Source organism: Pseudophryne corroboree, chromosome 6 (assembly GCF_028390025.1).
Source record: "Pseudophryne corroboree isolate aPseCor3 chromosome 6, aPseCor3.hap2, whole genome shotgun sequence".
NCBI classification, from domain to species: Eukaryota; Metazoa; Chordata; class Amphibia; order Anura; family Myobatrachidae; genus Pseudophryne; species Pseudophryne corroboree.
Genome location: NC_086449.1, coordinates 579,134,965 through 579,152,707, shown reverse-complemented (window position 1 = coordinate 579,152,707; position 17,743 = coordinate 579,134,965). Strand labels below are relative to the sequence as shown.

Sequence of the window (17,743 nt, the reverse complement as noted above, 5' to 3'; positions counted from 1 at the left end):
CATGGTCCTTACGGAGTCCCCAGCATCCACTACGGACTACGAGAAATAGAATTATCGGTAAGTAAATTCTTATTTTTTTTGTTTTGCCAAGTACGTGGATTACAATAAAAGAACTGGACACTGGATCAGGTGAGTATAATTTTATTTTCAGGTACCCCGGATTCGTCGACATTGGAGACGTGGCCAGAGTCGGCGTGTCAACATAGGTAAGTATGTATGTGTCGGCATGTGTGAAATAAAGTTGTATTTTCACGGTGTGTGTGTCCTGTTTTTATTTGGGTATTTTTTTTGCAGAAGAACTACAGGTACCAGCGGGCCCGTTTCCCCCCCGCATGCTGGTACTTGTGGTTCTCCAAGTACCAGCTTGCGGTGGAGGCTTGCTGGAACTTGTAGTTCTTCTGCAAAAAAACTTCTTTCATTTTTACACATGGTATCAGCCCCCCATCCGCAGCCCTTGGATGGGGGGTACAGCCTCGGGCTTCACCCCTGGCCCTTGGGTGGCTGGGGGGGGACCCCTTGATTGAAGGGGTCCCCACTCCTGCAGGGTACTCCGGCCAGGGGTGACTAGTTGGGTATTTAATGCCACAGCCGCAGGGTGCTGTATAAAAGTGACCCCCGGCTGTGGCGTTATCTGTCCAGCTAGTGGAGCCCGGTGCTGGTACAAAAAATACGGGTGACCCCCTACTCTTTTTGTCCCCCCGTATTTTTTGGACCAGGCGCAGAGCCCGGTGCTTGTTGTTAAAATACGGGGGATCCCCTGTCATTTTTTCCCCCGTATTTTGGCAACCAGGACCGGCTCAAAGAGCCCGAGGCTGGTTATGCTTAGGAGGGGGGACCCCACGCAAAAAAAATTCGGGTTTTTTACAGTTTTTTTAAACATTTTTAAAAATCTAATAAAAATCCGTCAAATCGGCAGTTTTTCGACAGCAGGACTGTCGAATTCGTTTTTTATTGAATATGTCGAATTCCGGCACCCACCTGCCGGAATTCGACTGTCGAATTTAAAAACGGGCGAAAAAGTGCCGCAATTCGCCCGGAATTGCATATACCCCATAATGTTCTGAGGATGCTTGTTTGTTTCAGGGTGCGATAAATATATTATTATTCTATACACTTTCTGTATAATGTAGACATGATTTTCACACGTTTCCTTTATACACCATTCCTACTCCAGTCTTTCCGCCATATACATTAACACACAGCTCTGAAGGCCTGATTCGTTATGGATCGCTATTGAGGCTGAGATAGCAATGTTCACAAATCAATTCGCATGTGAAGAGCCGCCCAGAAAGGATAAGAGCCGCCCACTGATGCATTCGCAAATCTGCATAGGCATTAGCAGATGCGCAATTCATCCGCAAAAAAAGGGACACCATCGACATTTGCAGCTGACTTCCGCATACTGAAATCAATGAGAATGCAGTCACACCAGGCGCCATGTTTTTGAACATAGTGTTTGCAGATGACGTCAGATACATGCCCCCCGAAAAACGGCCATGACACTCTTGCGGTTTCCCCAACCATTCCCCACAAATGCCATGTTCCCACCCACAAACTGTGACTTCCTGTCAATCAAAATGCATTCCTTTACAATTAGGCTGCATACGCAAGGCGATCGCATTTTGGCCTTTCGCACAAGCGCAGTGCGTTCACAGCGAATGTGCAGTTTGCCGATAATTGCTCACTGCATGCAAGCTCACATTTGCAATTGGTAATGAATCAGGCCCAACGTCATAGTACACATTTAATATGTATTTGTTCCACACAGATGATACAATGTGTGGGTACAAATGTGTTCATAGAGCCGTCCATGCTGGTGCCATAGTATGTGTCTTCCAATAGTTATACATAGCTCCTAATATTACTCTACTGCAGTATAATCCACCAACTAATGCACATCCACATCACACTGTTTTCCTTCTTTTAACTTTGAATTACAGAGTATTTTGTGTTGATCAGTGATAGGAATTATACTTTTTGATTTCATGAAAATACTAAAAGGTGTGATGATTTTTTGATTCACTTTACCAAAATGAATTTGCTTTCTTAATGTTATATGTACCTGATGTTTTGTGATACAGTTTGCAGATCAGAGCATGTGTGTCTGTCTGCTCACAAAATGTACCATAGCTAAGGTGCTCATACACACTGCCATTCCAGTTGCCAGCTAGACCTTTTTAGGCCTAAGTGGCCTCAGATTTCTGCCTATAAGGATTCGGAGGGCAGCAGAACCTGATTGGGATCCGTCACATTGATCGGGACTGGCTGAACTGTTGTCATTTGATAACCACTGTACGTTTGATATATACTCATCAAGCTGCAGTAATGGTGCCCTATATCAGAGTTTCTCAAAGCCGATACCCAGGATTTGATAATAGTGCACTTTTCCTTGTGTCATAGCTGCAAATCATTCATGAGGAGACTTAGAAAACATGCACTATGGATTTTAGAAACACAGCCCTATAGGATTTGTAAATTAATGAAGGTTTTGTTTCTTTTTAAGTCTTCATAAATTTGTTAGCAAATATTAACATTTTGGGCCTAATTCAGACCTGATTGCAACAGCAAACTTTTTCTCCAATGGGCAAAACCATGTGCACTGCAGGGGGGGCAGATATAACGTGCAGAGAGAGTTAGATTTGGGCGGGGTGTGTTCAAACTGAAATCTAAATTGCAGTGTAAAAATAAAGCAGACAATATTTACCCTGCACAAAAACAATATAAACCCCCCCCCCATTTCCTTTTTTTTTTTTTTTGCGTTTTCTTGTCTCGTGCTTGGTGTTCTAATGCCGCAAATCAGAGACCACATATGTCTTATTCTATGAAACTGATTTATTCATGTATTGATAATGACACAAGCTGTTTTAAGTTGTACGCTGGTTTATGTTTTAGTAATGTTTGATTACTGTTTTATCTGTACAAAAAAGAAAACTCAATAAATTATTGGATTTAAAAAAATATAAAAACACCCAAATCTAACTCTGCACATCTTACATCTGCCCCACCTGCAGTGCACATGGTTTCGCCCACTAAAGAAAGATTTTGCTTTTGTGATCAGGCCTGAATTAGGCCCATAATGTGTTAATGCTAACATTGAATGTGATCTGCATATCGTGTAGTTAAAAGGGCAGCTTACAATATATTTAACAACAGAAAAACTACTTACCGTTTGCCACAACTGTTTTATTAACTTTCTTTTTTTTCACATCTTTTCCTCTCTCTTTTTCTCTTTGTTTCTCTCTCTCATTATCTTTTGCATGCTGCTAACCCAGGATTGCGGACAAAGCATTTTACCAGCAGCCTAATGCTGAGGTCATTGGTTACGTGTATGTTGGCTGTATCTTACTCTTTCTTCTGTTACTTTATTTTACTTTTAAATCTCCAAGTGCTCAGATGGCTGTAGTGTATTACCATATAGTGTATACTTGTATTGTACCATCACCATTAGTAATGGTTGCATATAGATATTTGCCTAAGAAGTTACAATGATGAGTACTGTGCAGTGTTGTAAAATGTATAGCATCATATCAAATACGTTAGTTTCAAGGGCGTAGCTACTATCTGTGCAGGGAGTGCAGCTGCTATGGGGCCCAGAGCTGAGAGGGGCCCACCTTCCCTGTCACAGTTACATGTGTTATATACATTTTTTGCCATTGGGCGGTACGCAGTGGTCCTTTCAGACTCTTTCCTTGGGGCCTGCAATATATCTAGGTATGCCCCTGGACCTGCTCATTGTAGTGTGGTATAAAATGAACTGGAGGGCATTATAATGTTTTATAATATAAACCGGGGCACTGTAATAAGGCACAATATGAATGGGGAGCACTATATATCATAATGTGAATTGGGGGTACTGTGCGGCATAATGTGCTCAGCTCTGAAATGCGACATAGGGTGAACTTAAGCATTACTACGATTCATAAAAGAAACTAGGGCACTACTATGGGGCATAACATTAAATAAGGCTCTGTGGTTCAGAAAATGAACTAGGGCACTATTACAGGGCATAAAATGGACAACTGCTGCAGAGAAGTGTCTCTCTAGAAGCATTGGGATGGGGGTCCCTTCAAAATGTTGCTATGGGGCTCACAAAGTTCTGGCTACTCCCCTGGTTAGCTTTATACGTTAAATAAGTGTTTCAGTAGATGGCACTAGCTAATGCCGATATTTCCACCATGTAAAATGCATTTCCCAATACTTAAATTAGGGAACTGCTGACGTCTCTGTTTGTAAGGTTAAACACTAATTTACATGATTTCTAGAAGTTCTATATAATGGAAGATGATATAGATACATCATTCACAGAATTACTATCGATCCATGACAGTATCTGAATACATTCATGCAGAAGTTACTTTAAAAGCTATAGGGGTCTATTAATGAAGCAGTGAAAAGTGTGGAGAAGTGAGCCAGTGGAGAAGTCGCCCATGGTAACCAATCGGCATTGAAGTAACATTTAGAATTTGCATACTATAAAATGATACAGAGCAGCTGATTGGTTGCCATGGGTAACTTCTCCACTCCTTTCACAGCTTCATGAATAGACCCCTTAGTGGCTTACAATCTTTTCACTTATCAGCATAATGACCTGCCAGTATGTGCGCTGTCCAGCGCAGCATCCGTGCCAGTTTGACTGCACGCGGTATAATATTTACAGGATCCCTAATTTAAGGTAAAAATGTCCAGCCTGGTTCAAAACCCTTGGGACATCTTCGCCCATTTTTTTTAGTAGCAAAAATGTTACTACAAAACTCTATTTCAAACCTTTTTATGCACCCTAAATGTATATACAGCATTACTTTGCTGAAAAGCACTTAGTTTTTTTATTTTTTAGAACATTAACAATAATAAAAAACAATTCAAAAATCATCCATTGCCCCCTTTTTAACAACCCCAAATACTTTGGGGGTTTTTTCCCGAAAATACTTCTGTACTGTTATCCTATACAAATGTCCACTTTTTTGGGGTATATCCGATTTCCCACCACACTTAACACTGCTAACGTCATAGAAAATGACCAGGTGACCGCTGGGATAATCCTTTTCCAATTCGATTGCATGTTAAACAAGAGCTGACATAGACGCATGATAAGGGCGTTAATTCAAGTTTACCACGGCTTACAATCTGCCCATTATATTGTTGATGTAAATAGAAAATTAGCAGTGGATCTTATATTGAACATATTACCACAGTTGTTACAATGATAAATGTTATCGGGAAAACAAATAATCAATTACTTGTTTGACACCTGTGAACTGCTTGTTTTATTTTTGATTCAGAAAATGAATTAGGAGACTTAGGGGTATATGCAATTGCGGTCGAATTCCCGAAAATGTCGAAAAACGGGACATTTTCGCCAAAAAAATAATAATTCGACAATGCAATTCAGTACTTTCCGTCAAAAAAACGGACTTTCCAAATTCGACTTTTTGAAATTCGACATTTGTCAAATTCGACATTTCTGCAATGGTACAAATGCGGCAATTCGCCAAAAGTATATTCAATTGAAGTTTGGAAATTCGACAACAGTGCTTTTAGACAGTAAATTCGTCATTTTCAATCCGCCACACTTTGGTGGCGGAATCTAATAAAAAATTTAAAAAACATATTTTTTTTTTGGTGTTTTTTTTATTGGTAATAGCATATCTATTTATATTAGAAGGGATTAGGTACTTGGTTTGTCTATTTTGGAGGCACAAGTATTATTTATATATTTTAATTTTATTTATTTTTAAATGGAATGTTAAGAATGCGTGGGGTCCTCCCTCCTAAGCATAACCAGCCTCGGGCTCTTCGAGCCGGTCCTGGTTCTAAAAATCCGGGGGAAAAACTGACAGGGGATCCCCCGTATTTTTAAAACCAGCACCGGGCTCTGCGCCTGGTGCTGGTGCCAAAAATACGGGGGACAAAAAGAGTAGGGGTCCCCCGTATTTTTTACACCAGCATCGGACTCCACTAGCTGGACAGATAATGCCACAGCCGGGGGTCACTTTTATACAGCGCCCTGCGGCCGTGGCATTAAATATCCAACTAGTCACCCCTGACCAGGGTACCCTGGGGGAGTGGGGACCCCTTCAATCAAGGGGTCCCCCCAGCCGCCCAAGGGCCAGGGGTGAAGCCCGAGGCTGTCTTCCCCCCCCCCCCCCCCCCCCATCCAAGGGCTGCGGATGGGGGGCTGATAGCCTTGAGAAAATTAAAAGAATATAGTTTTTTCCAGTAGTACTACAAGTCCCAGCAAGCCTCCCCAGCAAGTACCACAAGTACCAGCATGCGGGGGGGGGACAGGCACGCTGGTACCTGTAGTTCTACTAGGGAAAAAATACCCAAATAAAAACAGGACACGCACACCGTGAAAGTAAAACTTTATTTCACACATCGACACACACATACTTACCTATGTTCACACGCCGACCTCTGTCCACTTGTCCAAGTAGAATCCACGTGTACCTGTAAATAAAATTATACTCACCTGATCCAGTGTCCAGATTATAATCCACGTACTTGGCAAAAAAAAAAAACTAACACCCGGACCAAACGGACTGAAAGGGGTCCCATGTTTACACATGGGACCCCTTTCCCCGAATGCCGGGACCCCACGTGACTGCTGTCACAGAAAGGTCCCTTCAGCCAATCAGGAAGCGCTACTTCGTGGCACTCACCTGATTGGCTGTATGCGCGTCTGAGCTGTCAGACAGCGCATCGCAAAGCCTCTCCATTATATTCAATGGTGGGAACTTTGCGGTCAGCGGTGAGGTCACCCGCGGTCAGCGGCTGACCGCGGGTAACCCCACCGCTGACCGCAAAGTTCCCACCATTGAAACTAATGGAGGGAGCTGTGCGATGCGCTGTCTGCCAGCAGACGCGCATACAGCCAATCAGGTGAGTGCCACGAAGTAGCGCTTCCTGATTGGCTGAAGGGACCTTTCTGTGACAGCAGTCACGTGGGGTCCCGGCATTCGGGGAAAGGGGTCCCATGTGTAAACATGGGACCCCTTTCAGTCCGGGTGTTCGTTTTGTTGTTTTGCCAAGTACGAGGATTATTTAAAAAGATCCGGACACTGGATTGAGGTGAGTATAATTTTATTCACAGGTACACCGTGGATTCTACTTGAACAAGTGGACCGAACGTCGTGTCAACATAGGTAAGTATGTGTGTGTGTGTCGACATGTATGTAATAAAGTTGTACTTTCAAGGTGTGCGTGTCCTGTTTTTATTTGGGTATTTTTTTTCCAGTAGAACTACAGGTACCAGCGGGCCCGTTTTTTTCTCCTGCGTGCTGGTACTTGTGGTTCTCCAAGTACCAGCTTGCGGGGGAGGCTTGCTGGGACTTGTAGTACCACTGGAAAAAACAATATTCTTTCAATTTTCTCAAGGCTATCAGCCCCCCATTCGCAGCCCTTGGATGGGGGGGACAGCCTCGGGCTTCACCCCTGGCCCTTGGGTGGCTGCGGGGGGACCCCTTGATTGAAGGGGTCCCCACTCCCCCAGGGTACCCCGGCCAGTGGTGACTAGTTGGATATTTAATGCCACGGCCGCAGGGTGCTGTATAAAAGTGCCCCCCGGCTGTGGCATTATCTGTCCAGCTAGTGGAGCCTGATGCTGGTGTAAAAAATACGGGGGACCCCCTACTCTTTTTGTCCCCCGTATTTTTTGCACCAGCACCAGGCGCAGAGCCCGGTGATGGTTTTAAAAATACGGGGGATCCCCTGTCCGTTTTCCCCCCGGATTTTTAGAACCAGGACCGGCTCGAAGAGCCCGAGGCTGGTTATGCTTAGGAGGGGGGACCCCACGCAATTTTTTTTCGGGTTTTTTACCGGGTTTTCCCGTTTATTAAAAATCTGATCAAAATCCGTCAAATCGGCCGTTTTTCGACAGCGCCACTGTCGAATCCGTTTTTTATTGAATATGTTGAATTCCGGCACCCACTTGCCGGAATTCGACGGTCGAGTTGTGCCGAATTAAAAAACGGCCGAAAAATTGCCGCGATACGCTGGTAATTGCATATACCCTTTAAGCTGATATTCATACAAGTGAAAGAAACTTTACATTTAATGTTATCATTGTATAGATTACTGTAACAAAATAGAAATATGGCATATAACATGTTGTATTAAACACAGCCCTACTCTCACATCCCAGTAGTATTCGGATGATGTATATAATTGTAGAAGAATGTGCTTCAGTCGATTTATATATCGATACAAATGTTTGAGTTAAGTAATTTGGGTTACACCTCACTGGTTACATAAGACAATGTGACTGGCTCTTTTGGATTACAGAGCATGTTTTCTTTGTATGGGTCTGAGCTGATTCTCGGACGCCCTTGTATCAGTAGCGGCACACGTCCACCTCTGATCCGTGCAGCATCTACTCTAAAAAAAATAATAATACATTTTTATATGGTTTGGCCCTTATAATTTACCCAGAGACTAGTACAAAGCTAATCTTTCTTATTGTTCTTATGACACAGGGCATCTGATGAAGCACTAGTCCCAGAGCCTAAGGACGAGGAAACTGGGACAGAATGGGAGCGTGTTGCCCGACTCTGTGACTTCAACCCCAAGAGCAGCAAACAGTCAAAAGATGTGTCTCGTCTGAGATCTGTGCTTATTTCCTTGAAACAGACACCTCTGTCTCGCTAGTATTCCCATCCAACCTCACTTCACCTCCCTGTTTCACACCAAAGAATCCATTGTTGCAGGTCTGAGGCCCATTCATTGATGCAGTCAATATGAGAAAAGATCCAACCCTTACATACACTTCCAAGCAAAATACACCCTTCTAATGAACTGGAAATACAATCTAAAGTACCAACGCCTCTAATTTCATTGAATTGTCCTTTTAAATGTAATGGGTGTTAAATCAAGGCTGTCTTAATGGGAGCATGTGGTGGCTGTGGGCTTATGAGGGGGAGGATATACCGATGTGTTATTTTATTGTATATGTGTGCCTGGGTTTTAACTGCTTGTTTGTATATTTCTCATAACTGGTTCTGGAAAAGAAAAGCATGTGTGCAACAAGATCCATATTAAGCTCTTAACAGATGGGGTTCTAGAGTACTTTAGATGCCCATCTTATAGGGTATAAAAAATGAATAGAGTCTATGCACAGATGATGCACATTAAAAAAAACAAGACACAACCTATCAATAAAATAAACATTTTGACATTTATTTTGAGTGTTTTGTAGCACACAGATATGGGGGGGAGGGGCGGGAAGGTATCCAGTTACCCGCGATAGTGTTGTTGTTTTTTTAATCACCCCTATACAATTAGGTTGTACGAAAATACATGGGTCCCGCAGAAGCCGCAGACCTATGTATTTTCGCAGCATAATCTGTGATAAGTGCTGGCATCGGAGATAGTCACTGACTTATTGGGGCTAATTGGATAGCCCCTGGTTATACTGTGGGTAATTGTAAATGACCGCGGGTAATTGGTTACCGCCCATGTAATGTACAAATACAGCTGTACAGATCGGAAAGCATCACCTTTTGTGTCCTCCAGGTAATGCTCATCAATTAGTTCATGTGAATGTCAACAATACAGGGTCTCAGACACAGGTTAGAGTCTCAACAGTATCCTGCTGGAAGATAGACCGACACCAGATGGTCGACAGTCAATATGTTGGCTTGACACATGGCTTTTCATGATGTGGGAGGTTTAGGTTGCGAAAAGTTAGGCACTAGGGGGAGGGTTAAAATAAAGTGTTGACCTTTTCTGTGTCAACCATTCGACTGTTGTCCTTTTGACCCTGTTGACATATTCAATGTTGACCATTTGGTGTCGACCTATTGACTATATATTGTCAATCTTTTAATCCACTTCTGTCTCAACATAATAATTTACAGCAAGAAGGGCTTCTGAGAAAAGCTTCATGAGTTTGAACTTGTTTACCAGGGAACTGTATCCCAAAGGCATTTTATAGATAGAAAGCTAGTTTCTCTCACTCTTTCCGCCTTACTACTGCATTTGCAAATTGCAGTCAGAGCAATGGGCTTTGTTTTCTATATACACAATGGAGTATAATGGAGTTCTGAGGTAAATGTAATAGCCTGAGAGATGTCAGCAATTTTTTTAGAAGGTAGAACCAACCTGGTCTTGCAGTTGACCGTTATTAATGTGTGTTTCTCTTTTATTTCAGTCATTTGTGACTTTATTGTGCTGCATAAATATCTGCTAATTGTATTATCACTAATGATAATGTCTATAACCTTGATGGTCTGTGCCAGGAGTGAGTAAATTAAAACAGGATATGAAACAGTCTAACCTAATTGTCTTTTATGAGACATTGTGGGCCTGAAAACATCAATTCTAAAATAGTGAGGAAATAAACATTAACTTGTCATTTTTTTTTAAATACTTTTTTTAATTGAAATTAGCTGTCATAAAGCTAATGGGGAAAATGAGCTTGCAGTACATCAGTGTATAAAACACAGTAAAATTGGGCAGAAGACAAAAGAATGAAACAAGACTGAAGCAGGGTACACATTACATGACATATCAGACGATCTATCGTTCTGACGCACATCTGAATGATCTATTGTCCACATTGCATAGTGTGTACACGCGATTGTGTGCTCCTGGCCATCAGTGGGTTCATCCCATCTGATGTACTGCATGCCAGATGGGCCGTCCCCCACAGCATGCATGTGAAGCGCGGTGTACCGATATTGTGCCAACGTATGATATACCGTGTAGTATGTATGGCCAGTGCAATATATAGGTACATCTATCATGCAGTTGCTGGATACAATCATCAGTGTGTACCCAGCTTAAAGCTGGGTACACACTTGTACAAGTCTCATCCAGTCCAACCTCAGGCCAAACATTGGTGAAGCGTGTACACTCTCACAACCTCTGGTTTCACCCAATCCTGGTAAAGTAAAAAGATGTGTACGCTCCTGCAACTGGTTTGTCCTATGTTGCAGCTGGTCTACCAAAGAGTACCCTCTGCCCATAGACACAGCCTCAGAGTGGTTCCACACACACACATCCTGACCTCTGCTTCCATATCTGGATCACAGGCAAGAAAACAGGAACCAAAGGAGAACCCAGTCGCACTATGTGCCTGCACCGTGAGAGGAGCTGAGGACAGCCCGGGGATGGAAAGATCCACAGGGCTCAGTCTTAGGTCCTCTGCTTTTCTCAATCTATACCTCATCTCTTGGGAAACTAATAAGCTCTTTTGGATTTCAGTATCATCTGTACGCAGATGATCCTCAAATCTACCTATCCTCCCCTGATTTGTGTCCATCTGTATTGGGCCGGGTCATTGAATGTCTCTCTGCCATTTCATCTTGGATGTCATCTCGCCACCTCAAACTTAATATTTCCAAAACAGAGTTAATTATATTTCTCCTACACTACTCCATGGCAGCCCTTACTCATGGGATTGTATCCTATTCCTAAACTTAGACAGGGAATTTTTTTAAAGCACTTTAGGACCACCCACCTTGGGTATATAGCCCTGCTCCTCCCCTTCCTCCATTAGTCTTTTTCCTGTCTCCTAGCTTGACAGGGGATGATGCTGTTTTACTACTAAGATTACCTCTATTCCCAGTGATACACCTGTGTGTGGCTGTACTGGAAGAGGGTGGCTCCCTGGAGAAGGCAAAGTGTGCTTGGGGCGATTCTGTAAGTCCCCGCTTTCAGCTTTAAGGTGTCCGCCCGCTATGTATCTGCTGCTGGTCCCTCTCCCTCCCACCGCTGTCTGGAGCCATCTCCCCGGGTGCAGTCTGGTCCGCTCGCCGCAGCGCCTGTATCTCCGGCGGGACCGGAAGTGCAGGTGGCCGGAAGGGCAGCGGGACGAAGGGGAAGTGCGGCTGGCGGGCGGAAGCGCTATGAGAGACAGCGGTTGGCGGGCGGAAGTGCTGGAGCGGCCGTCCTGTAAGCTGGGACGGTCTGCTCAGCGCCGCTCTCTATGGTGTTTTAGTTTAGTTTAAATAATGGAACTGCACACTAGGAGTGAGAAACTCCTATAAGCTGGGCAGGATCTATGCTTACCAGCAGGATGGATAAAGAGCCTTCTCCCCATAAGCCGACGAGTGCCCGAAAGAGGTATGTCCTCATAGAGGACATGTTCTTTTCTCAGGTCTAATTTTCCTAGGTAGTTAGGATTTTAATATGGTGCTACTGCTGTTCATTTTTGTAGTGGGTCTCCACCTAAAAAGAGACTATGTAAGAAGAGGCAAATGGATATACAATGTGCAGCATGTGATAAGATTTTTTTCTTCTACTGAGAATGTGAAGTTCTGTGAGGACTGTATACAGAGTGACATTCAGCAGGCCAGTCAGTCCAGTCAGATTCAGGAATTGAAGGACTGGATGAAGAGGTCCTTTGTTACTAAAGAACAGCTGGCTGATTTGCAGGGAAATAAAAGATCTAGATCCCTGGCTAGTATTGACTCTCAGGACGAGTTAGCCTCTATTTGCAGTTTTGCTGATTATCAGGCTTCCTCTAGTTCGGGGTCAGAAGAGAAGGAGGAGGATAGAGAGTTTAATTTGGATCTTGTTGACAGTCTCTTAAAGAATATATTTAAGACCATGAACTGTAAGCAGAAGGATAAAGGAGATGAAGATAAGGATATTTTGTTTTGGGATAAATCCAAAAAGAGCAGATGTTTTCCGGTTCACAAAGCATTGAAGGATGTAATGTCTAAGGAGTGGCAAAACATTGATAAGAGACTTGGCAGTGTTAAGCGAGTAGATCGGATGTTCCCGGTGGAGGATGAACAATTTGTGGGCTGGTGTACAGTGCCTAGGATTGATGCGGCAGTGGCAGAAATGGTGTCTAAAACTACGATTCTGTTAGAGGACGGAGCTGTCCGGAAAGATGGCGTGGATAAGCGTATGGAGAGTGCGCTGAAGAAATTACATATGTCCTCGGCAGTATCTTTGAAGTCTGGTGTGGCTGTTGCGTCTGTTTCCAGAGCGTTGAGAGTTTGGGGAGCAGTTTTGTCCACAGATATTGAGGAAAAAATATCGAGGCAATATTTGCAGAGAAGTCTAGGTATCGTGCTCAAAGGCATAGAGTATCTGTGCGAAGCTTCTTTGGATGTGTTAGATTTTGCAGCAAAATCCATGGCGGCAGGTGTAATGGCTAGAAGAGCTTTATGGCTTAGATCATGGTCCGCAGATATGCATTCCAAGAACCAGTTGGTGTCCTTACCGTATGAGGGTTCCCTATTATTTGGAAATAAGCTAGAGGCCATTATACAAAAGATGTCAGGGGATAAGTCAGCGAAGTTACCTCAGGACAAGAGAAATTTCCGTTTCCTTCCCCTAAACAATTTAAGGAAGTTTGCCAGTCACTGGCAGTATTCAATTCAAGATGCTTGGGTACTGGATGTGATATCTCAGGGATACCGGATAGAATTCTCAGAAGTTCCAAAAAGGGACAAATTTGTAAGTTCGAGAAGCCCAGCTGTAGGTTTGGAATTAAAGGCCCTGGAGGACAGTTTGGGAAAATTGATCAGGGCGAATGCAGTAGAGTCTGTCCCGCCTTCAGAAAGAAAGAGCGGATTCTATTCCAGAATATTTCTGGTAAGAAAGGCGTCGGGTGATTTCAGGACGATACTAGATCTCAGACAGCTCAACGAATACATAAAGACGATAACATTTCGTATGGAGACGATGAAATCCATTCTGTCGGGGGCGTGGCCTAACGTCTGCACAGCAAGGACGTGTTCCTGAAGAGCTCCGGGGCCCAGCGGTATAAAACCCCTGCAAAGTGCCTCCTGCTGCTGGCACCGGGCTTCCCCTGTCTGCCTGAGACCCCCTGGAGCCGGCCGCCGACGGTCACGGAGCCGGGGGACAGCCTGCTCTGTCCCTGCGGGTTGTGGCCTAGGCGAGCCGGAAAGCCGGGGACTGGAGTTTGGGGCCGACCCGCAAGTTGAGCTCCACGGCGCGGGTGCCCCGCGACCGGGCCGGAAACCAACAAGGGACCCCTCCTGACGTCCCCACATCTCCTACCTGCACTCCCTAGGGCCTGCTGTTCCCTGCAGCAGTAGGGGGGACCCCCACACAGCCCCACAGAAGATAAAAGAAGGGAGAGAAGCAGCTCTGTGTGTGCTGCGGCGGCCATCTTGGATTCCGGGGACACAGTCTGGAGTAAGCTGTGCACTCCTGTGTGCAGCCCTGGATGTCAATATAACACTCAGGTAGGCTGCATTCCCTTCAGTGCACAGCCCATCCGGAATACAGTGAGTAATTACTGCTGCCACAGAAGCCATTTCTTATTTGCCCCCCTGCTCCATAGAAGCCTGTGACAGGAGTCCAGGGCCGCCATCTTGCTTCCTGGCAACCTGCCAGAGTTAAGATAAGCTGCACTATATCACACTCTCCTCACTCCTGCAGGACTATAGATTCGGACCTCACCTCCGCCCGTAGTGGAGACGACCAGAAAATGCTTTAACACCCACCATGCGTGCCCGGGCCACTATGTGAAAGGTCGGGCTGCGATCCACCCCAGATGCAGGGATAGCACCTGAAAGGGTTACGGCTCCAATACTGTGACGATCGGATCCATACATCCCCGAAACACTCTCAAGATGATATAACGCAACACAATAAACTACTACGCGTGCCATAATTAAGTAGCTGGACTTTATATATAATACTCCCTGGCACTTTACTCCCAACTCCGTTGCTGGAGTACCTAAAGCTGGCAAATCCATCCCCCTCTGGCGGCCGTTACTGTTAGCTACTTGTTCTACACTAACTGAAACCCGGAATACGTCGCAGTTTGGACCCCCGATTACTCTCTACGTACTTGCTGCGGCTTCCCCCTCCGTCCTTCGGGCTCCCTGGAGCCTGCAATACTTGTTTTCCATCCTCATAGGAACCCGGCACGGAGTAGTGGACCAACAGCCTGACCTGCCTGGATTACTCGCTCACTGTACAATCTACGGACTGTGTCCATCATCCAATAATTTTCTGATCCCTTTTCCTTTTTCTCTCCCACTCCCACCCCCCTTTTCATACATGCCATTATGTCCAAGAACAAAAAAGTAACGCAAGCCCCGACTAACTTCTTCGGCTCAAAATCTAAGGGCCCGCAGAACGCCAACATGACCTCGAGCTCCCCTCCCTCTCCGTGCTCTTCGGAAGTGGGTATCGATCCCCAGATACAGGCGGTAATGTCGAGCCTACTGGAGGGAGTGCAGTCTGCATTCAAACAGGAACTCTCGAACGCCATTGCAGAATTTAAGTCGGATCTCACAGCCCTTGGCAACCGAACAGACGCCTTGGAAACAAAGACCGACGATCTCTGCCGCTCCCAACATCGCCTTGACAGAGAGCTCACTAGGCTACACGAGGAAATGGAGACCCTTAAAGAGCGACAAGAGGACCAGGAAAATCGCTCGCGTAGAAATAATTTACGCATACGCAGTGTTCCAGAATCGGTCCCCGGCCCTTCGCTGCCGTCATTTCTGAGAGAATTCTTCATACACCTCGTACCAGACCTCACGGACGAAGAGTGTCTCTGTGACAGGGCACATAGAGCACTTCGTGCTAAACCGTCTCCTGCTCAACCGCCCAGGGATGTTATTGTCCGTTTCCATTATTTCCGCTCAAAAGAGAAAATCCTATCCTCCGTCCGAGACTCCCCAGAGATCCTGTTTAAAGGCATGCAGCTACAGATCTTTCAGGACCTGGCTCCCTCCACTATCCAAAAACGACGGGACCTCCAACCGGTCACCCGGGTCCTGCGACAGCACCAGATCAGATACAGATGGGGATTCCCCTTTCAACTCCACGTCTCGGCCAACAACGCTGTTCACTCTGTCAAGACTTTAACTCAAGGCCAGGAACTGCTTGCAAAGCTGGATCTCCTCCCTGCATCATCTGTAGCCGACATGGCGGCCTCATCATCTAAACCGCCACACTCTCAGTCCCCCCTGCCTGAATGGACAAGGGTGACACGACAACGCACTGTGGACAGCGACCCTCCCTGACCTGGTGTGACCCCCGCTACGGTTTGTCCACGAAAAATTGGTGCAGCCCTGAAACGAGCAACGGCTGCGGAAGATTTGACCTCCGTCCAAAATCTAATGTCGTAACTATTCTTTGTTATTGCTGTTATAGTTAAGTTTAATTAATTTGTACTCCTATGGTATCTCCCCCCCCCCCCCCCCCTTTTTTTTTCTTTTTTTTTTTTTCTTCTTTTCTCTCTCCCCCCCCCCCCCCTCCCCCCCTCCCCTTTATTTTTTTTTTTTTTTTTTTTCCCCCTTAACTTTTTGTTTGTAATTTTACTGCTTGGACACAGTTCTCTGGGTTCTATATTATACTCTGTTCTTTAAAAATTAAAAATGGCCACGACCATTCTCAACCCTTGTGGCCCGGGTGACATACACCCTCTCACATGGTATCTCAGTTACCCCCCCACAATCCCTTATTGTTGCTTACATTGTTACTTATACAATTTTTTTTCCCTGCGGCCCCCGAATGGGACCCACAATTTCAGGGATGTTTCCCCGTTTGGGATTTTTCTTCTCTATGTTCTTCCCCCTCTCCCTTTTCTTGTGGCCTCTGCTTGACCTTCCCGCTCCTTTTCATGCTCTACCCAGAGGGGTGGCCTCCTCCAGGCTCAAACTGTAAGTTATTGGATCATGTTTGGCAATTTGTCATATTCCCTCACGTGAATAGCCATGTCCCTTAAAATATTTTCGGTCAATGTAAATGGCCTGAACTCCCCTAGGAAGCGTACTGTGTTTCTGAGTGCTTGCAGACGTGAGAAAGTCGACATAGCATTCCTTCAGGAAACACATCTCACCGGTTCCCACACTCAGCTTAAGGGCAAATGGTTCTCCCAGTCCTACTTTGCCTCGGCAGACTGTAAAAAACGTGGTGTGGCCATTTTAATTCGCCGCAACATCCCGTTTATCCACTCTAGGACAGTGACAGACCCAGACGGACGGTTCCTTATGGTAATGGGTACCCTCCGCTCTATGGCTCTCACCTTGGTCTCCACCTACGCCCCCAACCAAGACCAATCTCTATTTTTTGACTCTCTCTCTAAACGCCTGTCACGAGAAGCACAGGGAAGCATTATCATGGGTGGCGATTTTAATACCATAATCGACCCGTCGTTAGATAGATCCGGCCCTCCACCTCACGCTTCCATGACGACCCTACCTCGGGCCTCCCGTACACTCACCGCCACCATGAAACACCACGGCCTTTGTGACACTTGGCGTGCCCAACACCCCCACACCAAAGATTTTACCCATTTCTCAGCTCCGCACCAACACTATTCCAGGATCGATATGATTCACATCTCCTCGGCCCTCGTACCTCTGATTACTGATGCGGGCATCACGCCACTGACATGGACAGACCATGCTGGGGTCTACCTCCTCATAGATATATACCGCACGCCCCGCCGGAAATATAAATGGCGTCTTGACGACTCGCTCTTGCAACACCCCTCTGCACTAGAGGAAATTAGACTGGCAATCACACACTATTTCACCGAAAATATGTCTCCTGACATCTCACTTAATGTCCTTTGGGAAGCTCACAAAGCCACGATTCGCGGCGCTTTGCTGGCGAAATCGTCGGCGATTAGGAAAAAAAACGCGCAGGAGATCGCCTCCCTCGAATCAGAAATAGCCACCTTACTATCCAAACATAAGGCATCCCCCGACGCTTCCCTGCTCCCTCAGATCGATTCCCTCCGGGGACAACTTAACACCCTCCTTTCTAACCGCGCAGCACTAATTCTTCGGAAACTGCAGCA

At 45.4% G+C, this 17,743-nt stretch overlaps 1 protein-coding gene across 2 annotated transcripts in view; it reads left to right on the top strand.

The window, feature by feature from the left end:
* The window catches only part of CLTB (clathrin light chain B), a 75,943-nt gene extending 66,770 nt beyond the window's left edge, over positions 1 to 9,173 (top strand). The window contains exons 5-6 of one of the 2 annotated variants that reach the window (XM_063927907.1): positions 3,273 to 3,326; positions 8,472 to 9,173. In XM_063927907.1, the coding sequence (XP_063783977.1) occupies positions 3,273 to 3,326; positions 8,472 to 8,643 (226 nt within the window). In that variant the 3' untranslated portion in view covers positions 8,644 to 9,173. The remainder of the gene's footprint in view (positions 1 to 3,272; positions 3,327 to 8,471) is intronic. The other variant, XM_063927908.1, reaches the window with a different exon arrangement.
* The last annotated feature ends 8,570 nt before the right edge of the window (positions 9,174 to 17,743 follow it).